This window comes from Notamacropus eugenii, chromosome 2 (assembly GCF_028372415.1).
Source record: "Notamacropus eugenii isolate mMacEug1 chromosome 2, mMacEug1.pri_v2, whole genome shotgun sequence".
Classification (NCBI taxonomy): Eukaryota; Metazoa; Chordata; class Mammalia; order Diprotodontia; family Macropodidae; genus Notamacropus; species Notamacropus eugenii.
The window spans coordinates 332,605,093-332,618,824 of NC_092873.1; the positions used below are offsets into that span (position 1 = coordinate 332,605,093).

The following is a 13,732-nucleotide window of genomic DNA, read 5'->3' on the forward strand; positions in this document are numbered from 1 at the left end:
AGTAGAAAGAAAGATAGGAGATTGTACAGAAGAGCCAGAACTGACAGATTTGGCAACTGATTGGATATGGGAGCTAAGGAAGGGTAAATCGTTGAGGATAATTCTCAAAGTTACAAATCTGAGGTTTCTAAGAGATATTGTAAAAAAAAAAAAAAAAGAGGACAGTTTTAGTATATACCCATAGTTATAGGGCTAAATATAGATAATGATTCAGCAAAGGATGCTGGGGAGTAGTCATGCAGATAGAACAATCAAAGAAAACTTCAGGAAAACTTTGAAAGGGAGGGTGATCAAGTATTCAAATGGTGCAACACAATCAACGAGAATAAGGAAAAGGAAAGCAAGCAGTTACAGGAAAGGTTATAATAGTTCTATGTAAATAAGGACAAAAGTTGGAGAATAATACTAAGAAAAACATGGGGTGAGCATAAGTCAGGTCAAAACTGCTCAAAAAGACCACCCAAAACCCACAAGCAAACAAAATAATATGCAAGTGCAGAATTATAAGAATTTCAATATATACTACCTTTGAATTTAATTTTTCATCTGACTTTAGTCAATGTTCTAAGTCAAGAAAAATGAAGATTATGAAAAGGCCCAGGATTTATAAGAGCAGGTCATGGGTAAAGGAAAGGTTTGGAGTACCTGACTATGCTCAAGTGTGATAGTTAATATTATGTAAGATTAAGTAACATTAAAGATGAACAAAATTGAGTTGGCTTTGGGTATAACCCTCCCACAATCAGTGAATCACACAGAGTTGCAAATAAAGCTTTATTAAATGTTTACAACATAAAGCCTTAAACCTGTTCCTTGTCTTTATGGATAAAATTGGGGGAAAGTAGAAATGCCAGCTAAAAGAGATTCATTCTTTCAATAAACTAATATTTATTAACATTCACCACAACACCTAACACAAAAGGCAGCATGGCAGAGAGGAAAGAGAGATGGTGTTCGTTAGCTGGGAAGGCCTGGGTTCAAATCTTGCCTCTGATACTTTCTAGATGAGTGGTCCTGCTCAAGTGACATAATCCTTTAGTATTGGAGGAAACTCTGTACGGCTACAAGTTGCAGGAAAAGTACCTATCATGAACTGGCAGAAGGAATTTCCACCCAGTTCCAATTCCTATCATTATGTGACAGGCACTGAGAGATACAAAAATTTATATTACACAGTACTTTAAAAGTCAAATTACTCCTGCAGTCACATATGCTGTCCCTCTTTGGAGGTCTTTAAACAGAAACTAGATGACCATCTATCCAGTATGTTACAGTGTGGATTTCATTCTTGTAGAGGTTAAATTACATGACAAATGAAATGACTTCCAACTCTCAAATTCTATGTTTCTTTGATTTATGTAAGAAGATCTAGAAGACCATTGTATTACTGTTTCCAAATGAATGATTCTCAAGAATCATTAGCACATGGTTTTGTACTTCTGTTTTCATACTGTTTTTCAGATTGGATTCGTGATTCATTGCTAAAGGGAACTTCCTCAACTAACAGAGACAGGTACCTGCTTTCTCCAACTTACAGTCTGTTAGAAGGCACAGTGGATAGAGCGCATAGCCGGGAGTAAGCAAGAAATGAGTTTAAATATGGCCTCAGACTATGTATCAGACTAGCTGACACAGGGCAAGTTACTTAACCTTTTTTTGGCTCAGTTTTCTCATCAATTAAAAAAAGCACCTATAAAAGCACTCCCATGGTTGTTGTGAAGATCAAATATGATAACTGCGAAGTGTTCGGCATAGTTCTTGGCATACAGTTATATAAATGTTATTATTGCTAACATTATTATTATATTGAAAACTGGCTTTGTGATTAGCAAGAGTTAATGTCTCTAAAACCTGCCTCTAAAACATCATAGCTATGATCAAGCCCCGAATACTCTCTATAACAAATATGAGACAAATCTAACAAATTTAAAATTTCCAAAAAGTACATTTTCAGCAAGTGCAATATTTATGTTCTTGAAAAGTTATGTATAAAAGAATCGTTATTTAAAATGTACTAAAGACTTAAGTACTAACTCTGCCTCTGATTGGTCAACAATAGGTCCCACTCAAGCCCTACTTGGTCATTGTTTGGTCCTGATTGACTCAGCATGAATGTAAATAGCAATTGTTTCTGTTTTGCTCAGAAATCCTGACTCTCTTCTCTGTGGAAATTTTTTTTTTTTGGACTAGGTAGAGATAGATGCCATTCTCTGACTCATTTCTTATTAAGCCTTAATCAATGAATTGCCTCAGTTAAGCTAAGACCTGTTAAAAACCTTAGCTTGAAAAGGCCAAGATCCCCCATTACTTCCTGAGTCACCTCCAGTTGTCCTGATCTATATCTTGCCACTGGACCCAGATGATTCTGGAGAAGAAAGGAACACTAGTGACTGCCCAGCCTTCCCTCACTTAAATCCAATTAACTTGTATGTCATGGCATCATCTCCCTGATGTTGTGGTCCTCTCTGAGAATGAATGACAAATAGCAACTAAAGACTTGAGTATTAAAAGAAAACTTATAGCATAAATATTTTGGTCAAAGAAATTTTATAATGCAAAAGTTGTTCCCAAATCTATTTTTATAAATTCAACTTTTGTATGTAAGCAATATGAATATGCAATTCATTTTTTTAAAGTATTTACATTACCTTATGATTTTCTGCATTTTCCATTGCAAAGTAGGGTGGCATCGCAGTCACAATGATTCCAAGCAAAGCTGCTTGAAAATACAACTCAATTCTAAAAACTATGTCAGTAATTTCCTAAAACAAAAAAATATAGAATCCAAAGTAACTTATCTTTTCTTTTAAAGTATTAAAAGGACTAAGTAACACATAAAAATATACATTTCATATATATATAAAGTTAGGAGGCTGATTAGAAACCTAGACTCAAGTCAAAGTTAGGCCAATAACTGGCTGTGTGACCTTGGGTAAATCACTTAGTTTCTGTTTCACTGCGTGTGGAATAGAGACAAGAAAGTGAATCTATCAAATCTACTTCACTCCATTATTGTGAAAGATGAAATATGCTTTACTTAAAGTAAACATGCACATTCTGAGAAAAAGAACACATGGCCATTGGGCCAATGAGGTGGAAGGTGAGCAGGAGATGCTGAAATATAAATGGCTGAACAAATACTGGAGGAGACAGATAATAATAAGAGTATGGTATGAGTACAAGCCAGGCAGAACCTAACAGAAAACAAAACAAATGAATAAGAAACTGCATGAGTGCTAGAACATAGGAATTCAGATCTATGTAGCCCTTTAGTTGAATTTTCCCTTTGTCTTTGGCTATTAAAAGTGTGAACTTTAGCTATAAAAAAGAAATTAAAATTCTAGGAAAAAAGCGCTGATCTGAGGGGTGGAGTCAAAATGGTAGAATTGACAAAGTATAACAGTTGAGCTCTTCCAAAATTCCTCTCCAAATATCTTTTTAAAAATATTTATTTATTTTTAGCTTCCAACATTCGCTTCCATAAGCTTTTGAGTTTTAAATTTTTTCCCCCTTCCCCAAGATAGCATTTAATCTGACATAGGCTCTACATATACATTCATATTAAACATATTTTCACATTAGGCATGTTATAAAGAAGAATTAGAACCAATGGAAGGAACCGTGAAAAAGAAGAAATGAAACAAAACAACAACTCCCAAAAAAGAGAACAAATAATATGCTTCGATCTGCATTCAGACTCCATAGTTCTTTTTCTGGATGTGGACCAAATAATTCTAAAATAACACTTCAACTCAAATTCCGGAGCATTAAAGCCAACAAAAAAAGGTCTGGGTGAGACATTCTTCCACCCAAAGACAATGTATGAGGTCTCCAGAAGAGATCTTTGATATGGGAATAGAGAACAACCCAGAGCCCACATGGATGTATCACCCAGTGGTAGCACTTGTTGATGGCAATAGCAGCAACAGGAGTAGCTTTGGGAGTAAGGGCATGAGGCAATTGGTCAGAAAGAGATTATATGGCATTGTTGGTGGAGCTGTGAGCTGATCTAACCATTCTGGAGAGCAATTTGGAACTATGCCCAAAGGGCTACAAAAATGTGCATGCCCTTTGACCCAACAATACTGCTTCTGGGACTATATCCCCAAGTGATCATAAAAATGGGAAAGGGCCCCACACGTACAAAAATATTTACAGCCGATCTCCTTCTGGTGGCCAAAAACTGGAAATCAAGGGGAAGTCCATCTATTGGGGAATGGCTGAACAAGTTGCAGTATATGAATGTAATGGAATACTTATGTGCTGGAAGAAATGATGAACAGGAAGACTTCAGAGAGGCCTGGAAAGACTTATATGATCTGATGCTGAGTGAAAGGAGCAGAACCAGGAGAACTTTGTACACAGCAACAACCACAGTGTGCAAGGAATTTTTCTGGTAGACTTAGTCCTTTATAGCAATGCAAGAACTAAAAAATTCCTAATGGACTTCTGAGGCAAAATGCCTTCCACATCCAGAGAAAGATCTATGGAATTTTGGACTGTAGAATGAAGCAGACTATTTTCTTTTGTATTATGTTTTGTTTTGTTGTATGGTTTCTCTCATTCATTTTAATTCTTCTATTCAACATGACTAAGGTGAAAATGTACTTAATAGGAATATATGTGTAGAACTTATAAAATATTGCATGCCATCTTGGGGAGGGAGTGGAAACGGAAAGGGTGAAGAGGGGCAGGAAGGGGGAAAAAAAGTAAGATTTATGGAAGTATTGCAGATCACTGAAAACAAATAAAATAATTTTTAAATAAAAAAGATTACATGGGATCCTAGTCTAGCACTAGGCATAGGACCAGACACTGTTTGACAATTTCACTGCCTAAACCCACTTCCAGGTCAAGTTTAAGGGCCGAGAAGATCATTTTCAGTCATGAGGAAGCAAAGGCCCTGAGCAATAGTAGCAGTTGTGTTACCAAGGGAGCAGGAACCCTGAGACGCAGTATTAACAGAGGGGTCAGAGGCCCCTTCTAGATCAGAATCAGAGTTCAGATCAAGAAAGCAGTGACCCAACAACTTTCAAAGCCCCAAAACTACCTCCAAAAACAGCAATGCAATAAAGCCTGAAGCCTTCAACAGCTCCCAGCCCCCCCACCTTGGCCCAACCCTTTTGGGAACAGACATCAGCTTTATAACAAAGTCAAAAAACAAGCTAGGAAAAAATGAGCAAATAAGCAAAAAGAACATGATCATTAAAAAGCTGTTCCAGTGACAAGAAAAGATCAAGACATAAATTCAGAAGAAGATGAAGATGTCAAAATAACCACAAGTAAAGTCTCAAAGAAAATATTTGAGTTAGACACAAGACTAATAAGAATTCCTAGAAGACCTAAGAATGAATTTTCAAAATCAAGTAAGAGTAGTAAAGGAAAAATTAGGGAAAGAAATTAAAGAAAAGAAAATCATGAAAAGACAACTGACAGTTTAAAAAAAACAACTGAAAATAACACCTTAAGAAAGAGGATTAGCCTAATAAGAGGCACAAACATTCACTGAAGAAAACTCCTTAAAAAGCAGAATTGGCCAAATGGTTTAATAAATAAAAGTACAAAAGCTTAGTGATCAAAATAATTCTTTAACAATCAGAACTGGGCAAAATGGAAGCTAATGATTCCATGAGACATCAAGAAACAATAAAACAAAGTCAAAAGACTAAAAAAATAGAAGAAAATGTGAACTGTCTCATCAGAAAAATAACTGACCTGGAAAACATATTGAGGAGAGATAATTTGAGAATTACTGGACTCCAAAAAAGACCCTAGACATTATATTTCTTTTTTACTGTTGTTTCAAATTCCTCTTTATTTTTTTTAACATGTAAAAACAATAACCATTCATTAGGGCTTTTTTAAAGCTTTGAGTTCCCAATCCTATACCACCCCTCTCTCCTCTTTCCCTGAGATGGTAAGCAATTTTATATCAGTTATACACAGATACCATATTTCAAGAAATCATAAAGGAAAAGTACCCTGATATCCTAAACAAGAGGGCAAAATAGAAACTGAATAAATCCACTGACCACCACGACCTGAAAGAGATCCCAAAATGTAAACTCCCAGGAATACCATAGACACATTCTACAGAATCTAAGTCAAATAGAAAACATATCAAGCCGCCAAAAAGAAACCATTCAAATATCATGGAACCACAGTCAACATCACGTAAGAATTAGCAGCTATCATGTTAGAAGAGAAGAGTGCTTAGAATATGATATTCTGGAAGGCAAAGGAGCTACAGTTACAACCAAGAAAAACTTACCCAGTAAAACTGAGTATAGTCCTTTGGGGGGGGGGGGGGGGAATGGACATTTAATAAAATACAGGACTTTCAAGAATTCTTGATGAAAAGACCAAAGAAAACAGAAAATCTGACTTTCAAAAACAAGTCTCAAGAGAAGCATTAAAAGGTTAAGATGAAAGAGAAATTATATGGGATTCAATAAAGTTAAATTGTTCATATTCCTATATGGAAAGACGATACATGTAACTTCTAACTTTATCATTAGTGGGACAGTTAGAAGGACTCTACATAGACAGAGAGCATTGGTATGAATCTATTATGTTGAGGTGATCTAAAAAAATATGAATGGGTAAGAAAGAAGGATGCACTGGGAGACAGGGGATGGCAGAGGAAGAATGGGGAAAATCATCTCACTTTATGTGAGATAGAGGAATCTAAGGAAGAACTTTTAAAGTGGAGGTAAAAATGCCAGGGGTGGGGTAAGACAATGCTTGAATCTCATTCTTACCTAAACTGGTTCAAAAAGGGAGTGTGCGTGCATGTACACACACGCACACGAGCACGCATGCGTGTGCACACGCGCGCGCGCGCACACACACACACACATACTCTTAGCTGGGTATGGAAATCTATCTTATCCAACAGGGAAGCAGGAGGGGAAGGAGATAAGAGAAAGGAAGGGAGAGATAAAAGAGAGGAGAAATAAAGGAATGCAGTGGTCAGAAGCAAAACAAACTTTAGAAGAGGGACAGTATATAAAAAGAAAGAGAGAAAGATAAACAGAAAAAAATAAGAGGTAGGGAAACCCACAATTAGTTATTACAACTGTGAATGGGATGAACTGACCCATAAAATGGAAGCAAATAGTAGAATGGATTAAAACCGAGAATCAAACAAGATGCTGTTTAAAAAAAAGCAAAACACTTGAAATACAAGTGTTAAAATAAGGGGCTGGAGTAGAATCTATTATGCTGCAGCTAAAGTAAAAGAGGCAGGGGTAATGATCGTTATCTCAGACAAAGCAAAAGCAAAAAAAAACAAAACAAACAAACAAACCAAACCCCAAACCCTAAGGGATAAACAGGAAAACTACATCTTGCTGAAAGGCACCAGACGATGAAGTAATATCAATATTAAAAATATATGCACCAAATGGTACAGCAACCAAAATCTTAAAGGAAAACTTAAGTGAGTTACAAGAGGAAACAGACAATAAAACTGTACTAGTAGAGGATCTCAGTTTTCTCCTCTCAGAGCTAAATACATCCAAACATAAAATAAACAAGAAAGACATCAAGGAGTTGAATAGAATTTTAGAAAAGTTAGACCTCTGAATAAAAAGCAATTGGAATAGAAAGGAGTATCCCTTTTTTTCGGCTAAACATGGCACCTTTACAAAAATTGACCATGTAGCAGGGCATAAAAACCTCACAAAGTCAGAAAAGCAAAAATATTAAATGCTTCCTTGTTAGATCACAAAGCAATAAAAAATATACTCAATAAAGAGCTGTGGAAGCATCGATTAAAAATTAAACAAAATAACCTAATCCTAAAAAATGAGTGGGTCAAAGAACAAATTATAGAAACAATAATTTCAATAAATAAGGATTTAATTTAATTTAATTTCATTAAAGAGAATGACAACAATGGGACAACATAACAAAATTTGTGGGATGCGGCAAAAGCAGGACTTAGGAGAAAACCTATATCTTTAAACATATACAACAATAAAAGGGAGAAAGAACAAATCAATGAATCAAGCACGCAAGTAAAAAAAAAAACAACCCAAAAAACTAAAAAAAGACTTTTAAATCCCCAACTAAACAACAAGTTAAAAATCCTGACAATCAAAGGAGAGATTAATAACACTGAAAGTAAAAAATCCATTAAACTAACAAAAAGTAGGAGCTGGTTTCATGAAAAAATAAATAAAACAGATTGGTTAATTTGATTAAAAAAAAGAAAAGAGAAAATTGAAAATAAAGAGGGTGAATTCAGCAGCAGTGAAGATGAAATTTGCCCAATTATATACCAATAAATGTAATTATCTAAGTGAATATTTACATTAAAATAAGATTAAAATAAAAGATACTCAACCTATCTTAGAAAAATAAATTGAATAAGTCATAATTGTACTCTTTAAGAAAACTATTAGCAGGACCACAGAGATTCACAAGTAAATTCACAAGTAAATTTAAGGAACAATTAATTCCAATACTGTATTAATTATTTGAAAACAGTTAAGAAGGAGTCGTACCAAATTCCTTTTATGACACAAATATGGTCCTGAAGGAAGAGCAAAAACAGAGAAAGAAAGCCATAGCCCAATTTTCCTAATGAATATCAAAGAAAAATTCTTAAATAAAATACTAGAAAGGAAATTACAGCAATATATCAGAAAAATCATATACTATGACCAGGTAGGATTCATACTAGTAACGCAGGACAGGTTCAGCACAGGAGAACTATCAGCACAGTTGACCATAATAAATAATAAAAAAGCAACACAAATCACGTGATTATGTCAGTGGATGCAGAAAAAGCCTCTGATAAAATGTAACACCCATTACTACTAAAAACACTAGAAAGCACAGGAATCAATGCAGCCTCTCTTAAAATAAGAAGCATCTATCTAAAATCAAGAGCAAACATTATGTGTAAAGGAGATAAACTAGAAGCCTTCCCAATAAGATTATGGGTGAAGCAAGAATGACTACTATCACCATTCTTTTTCAAAACTGTATTAGAAATGCTAGCTATAGCAATAAGATAAAAAAATGAAGGAATAAAAATAGGCAACAAGAAAACAAAGCTATCACTCTTTGCATATGATATAATGGTATATTCAGAAAATCCTAGAGAAGTGAACACTCACGAAAACAACTGTTACAGTAACAAAAACATTAAGATAAGCAACTTTGAAAGACTTAAAAAATCTGATTGACATAGTAATTACCCACAATTACAATAAGACCGATCATGAAGCATGCTACTCTCCTCCTAACAAAGGTGATGAACTCAAAGATGAAAAATGAGACACATATTTTGAGATATAGCTAATGTAGGAATTTGTTTTGCTTGACTATGCATATTTGTTACGTGAGTTTTGTTTTGGTTTTGGCGCCCCTTCCCCACCCCCCAATTTGGGAGGAGAGAAGGGAAAGTAGACTTTTATTTATTAAAAAATGAATTTAAAAATAGACATCATTGCAAAAACATTTGAGAGTTTCTTCAATTTCTGCAAGAGCTTTCCTGAATCCTTTGATATTCAAATAATTCTTTTTGGAAGAACATACTGACAATTAGATAGAAACTGACAATTAGAGAAGAGATTCACCAACAGAAAATGGCCAGCAAAAACATTAACATGATTTCTAGGAACTACTGCTAGTGTTAAGAAAGGAAAAGATGTTTAAATGAAGCCTAATTTTATAGTCATATAACTATTTGTAAGTATATGTATTTTTAATTATTTTCATTTTTTGATGCATTTTGCTTCCTGCAGCCTTGTAGAGAGGCAACATGACACAACAGAAAAAGATGGCCACAGAGTCAAAAACGTGAGTTCAAGTCCAGCCTCTGACACCTACTAATTGTTTAACCTTGAACAAATTACTTAATCTCTCAGTGTTCCAAGGAAGTTTCTATATATTAGCTTAGAATCTGCAGTCAACTTACTTGAAAGAATGGTGTGTTCCAGATCTGGATATTTTCTGTCACATTTAAGTGATAAAGAATTGAATTGCTAATAACATTCATTAATACTGGTAGAGAATAAATCATAGTACTATTAAAAACAGTTACAAACATGTAGTCCTACAACAAAAGAGAAAAATAATTACTAGAGTGCAACTGATTTTGTATTTTACTGTGACTGATATTAGAGAATGAATCATAGTACTAATGAAAAGTTACAAATATCTTACAACAAAAGAGAAAAATAATTGCTACCGTGCATTTGATTTTGTATTTGCCTATTACTGATATGCTACTTTGTAACTATTATTAAATGCCATCTATCTTTCTTTGGCTCTCCGAATATTTCTTAAGATATTGATAGCTCCTGAACTTGGTGTTTACAATTTCCTGATTAACACTAAAAATAGTGTAACTTTGAAGACAGAACCTTGAACTATGAACTATGAACCAACCCCCCCCTTCTCTTATATTCCATGGAAATATACATTTGATAAGTCGAGTTTTATCAACAAAAACTAATATACAGATATACACACACACACTTTATCTATATACATTTGTCTTACCTTTTCTGAATTCATTACATTTAAAGCTGCACTGTGAGGAGCAGCAGTGATATAGTCACTGACATTTAACAAATCCACCAAGATGTTCTGACTTGTGAAGAAACTTAGGAGGTCATCAATATCAGTGTCTGGCACAAAAGAATAAGAAAATACCAATGCATTAATTACTTCAGGTGAAAAAATAATTATACCACCACAATCAAAAATTACTTTTTTAAAAACAGAATATTTCAAGTATTTTGTCTTTTCATCATTCTACACACTCCCCTATGGTTTTAATGATCAGCTTCATCTATAAAGAAGACTCTCAAATTTCCACTGTACTTCATTCCCAAAATTCCAAATATTTATTGATCATCTCCACCTGGCTGTTCAATGGTCACTTCAAAACTTAAAGTCATCACCTTTTCCATGAAAACTTTTCCCTATTCCTACCTTGCCCATTTCTCAGTAACATTCCTAGTCACCTAGGTTCTTGATTTTGTTATCACTTCTCTCTCTTCCCTTTCCCTAACCCCGTAATTCTCTCAGTCATATATATTCTATGATTCCCTAAACCATAATTCTATCTAAACCTACATTCAATTACTTCCCAAGTCTGTTGATCTTAGGATCACTGGATTATAAATTTAGAGCTATAAGGGATCTTAGAAGTCATCTAGTACAACCTTTCTTCTCTCCCCCATTTTATTGTGAGGAAACTAAAGCACAGAAAGGGTAAGTGACATGCCCAAAATCACAGAGCAGGTAAGTAGCAGAGACAAGATTTGAAACTAGGTTCTCTTTCCACAATGCTGCCTTTCATACTATCATCACACTAGTTCACTATTCATACAATCAACACACTAATTTAGACCTTCCTAACTTTAACCATCCTGTCTCTGGTCTTTCTCTCCACTCCAATTCATTCTTTACTTTGCTGCCAAAACAATCTTCATAATATACTTCTACCATTTCCTAGCTCAGAAAACTATACAGGCTCTACTGGCTTCCCATCACTTATTGGACACACACAGCACAACAGCAATTTAGAATGACATTCAAATCCTATGGTCTGACTCAAACCTAACTTTCTGGCCTTACCTCACACTTCTAACATTCTATATTCCATAGAAAAAGAACCACTTGCCGTCCCTCAAGCCTGTTCAGCCTTCCCCTGCCTTCATGTTTTCACTTGATTAAAAACATACTTGCCCTCCTCATGTCTACTTGCTGAAATCTTTTATTCCTTCGCGACTATATTCATGATACGTTTTCTGTGAAACCCTCTATGATTCCCTAGGTTTACTATTCCTCTTAACATGTGGAACCCTTCCTTTGCTCTTACCACATTCTAGTTTTTCTTATAATCATTTCCGCACATGCTTCATCCCCACTCTTACACTGTTAACTCCTAGATATAGTAGTGACTATATCATTTTTCATCTTTAGATCTTGAAAACAGTGAACATAATAAATAATACATATTTGCTAGGCTGTATTAGGTAAGTTAAATTTCTTCTGCCAATAGCATCAGAAGCATAATAATTTACTTACAAAATTTAAAAATAAATTGAATTTAGATTCTTAAATCTAAATTCTTAAAATTAAATTTTAAGTTAGATTTTCTTAAAATTAAAATTCCTATCAAGAAAGAAACATTTTTGATATGTGTAGTCTTCATCATCACAGATGATCTAAATATAAACATGTTCTCCATGTGCCAGGTTTAAAGAGTGAAGGTCAATGCTCAAGCTATCAAATGACAATGGTGAAACGTGCAATGATTAGAAAATGTGGAAGAAAACAGTTCCAAAATTTCTGAGCTCTTTCTAGTACAGGAAAATCTTTGAATATTACAATATTAACTATGCTATTGTCTGGTCACCAAAAGCCAGAGAGCCAAAAGCAACTGCACCATTAAACATATTAAAATAAAGTTTTAAATACATAATATGTCTGTTTGAAACTCTAGTTTGATCCATGTCACTCCTTTATTTGAGAAATTTCCTACAGCCTCCAGAATAAAATTCTGACTCCTCTCTCTGACATTTAAAACACTTCACAATCCAACAATTCCAAGCAATCATTCCAGATTACTGTCTCTCACACAATCTATGCACTAACAAAATTGGTCTACTTGCTCTTGCTGACATTCCTGTCTCTTTGCCTTTGTATGAGCTGTCACTCATGCCCACAATGGTCTCCCTTCTCATCTCGACCTCCTGAAATTTCTAGCTCTATTCAAGATTGATCTCAAACTCAACCTAATAACATATGCCTTATCCTGATTCCCCTGAGTATTAGTGCCTATTGCCCAAAATTAATCTTTAAAAAAATATACATACACATACACACACACATACACATACTCAATTGTATACATGTTGCCTCCCCTGACAGAATGCAAGGCCTTTCAAGGCAGGTACTGTTTTCTTTTTTGCCTTTATATCTCCAACACTTCATACAGTACCTGGCATACAGTAGCTAGTTAGTAAATGCTTGCTGAATTTAACCAACAATGTCTTTAATATGACAATACCACTTTGTGAAAAACCCATAAACTGAGAAGTGAAGGATTCTTACATACTATAATAAACTACACAGTCTATTCTGTTATCCATGGCATATCAATTTGGCTATCAAAATTTTGTGCATGCCATTATCTACTCTGCTCAATTTTGTACTTTATAACTATAAATGGCATTTCTCTTCATTTTAATTCAACAGGTGCTGACAATTTTAAAACAAGTAAAATGCTTCTTTTTAATAGATATGAATAAACAAGTTTACTGTTGTCAGTATTGTTATCAGTTCTGCTTTAGGAAGGTTGTGCACATGATTGATGATTTACTTAGCATTCCTCATGCATGCAACGGGAGAGAAGAAGCACAGATGTAGGAAGCACAATGTTAGGCAATCAGACTTTTAGGAATTTTCATAATTTTTTAAATGAAAAATAGTAATACCTTAATTCTGTGAAGGCCCCAAAACTATAATGGTGCTGAATCAAAAATTTATAAAGAAAATTAAGAAACAAATGGATACACAGATAAGTACATTTTTCTAACAGTTTAAAAAAAAAATCTCTACACACTGAACAACCACCAGAATAGCTGAGAATAACTAAAAATCAGAACACCCAAAAATTACACCAAACAAAATGTAATTCCTTTTTTTGCTAAAAATATGAAAAGGAATGCCTTCATTATTTGGTGCGAGGCGTGTTAAGGTT

General features: G+C 34.4%; 1 protein-coding gene across 6 annotated transcripts in view; it reads right to left on the reverse strand.

Moving 5' to 3' along the window:
* ABCA5 (ATP binding cassette subfamily A member 5) overlaps positions 1-13,732 on the reverse strand; it is a 116,296-nt gene that overhangs the window by 33,907 nt on the left and 68,657 nt on the right. For all 6 annotated transcript variants that reach the window (XM_072645529.1, XM_072645530.1, XM_072645531.1 and 3 more), the window contains 3 exons: positions 10,519-10,646; positions 9,932-10,069; positions 2,649-2,762 (listed from right to left, as the gene is read on the reverse strand). In XM_072645529.1, coding sequence (XP_072501630.1) covers positions 2,649-2,762; positions 9,932-10,069; positions 10,519-10,646 — 380 coding nt within the window. The remainder of the gene's footprint in view (positions 1-2,648; positions 2,763-9,931; positions 10,070-10,518; positions 10,647-13,732) is intronic.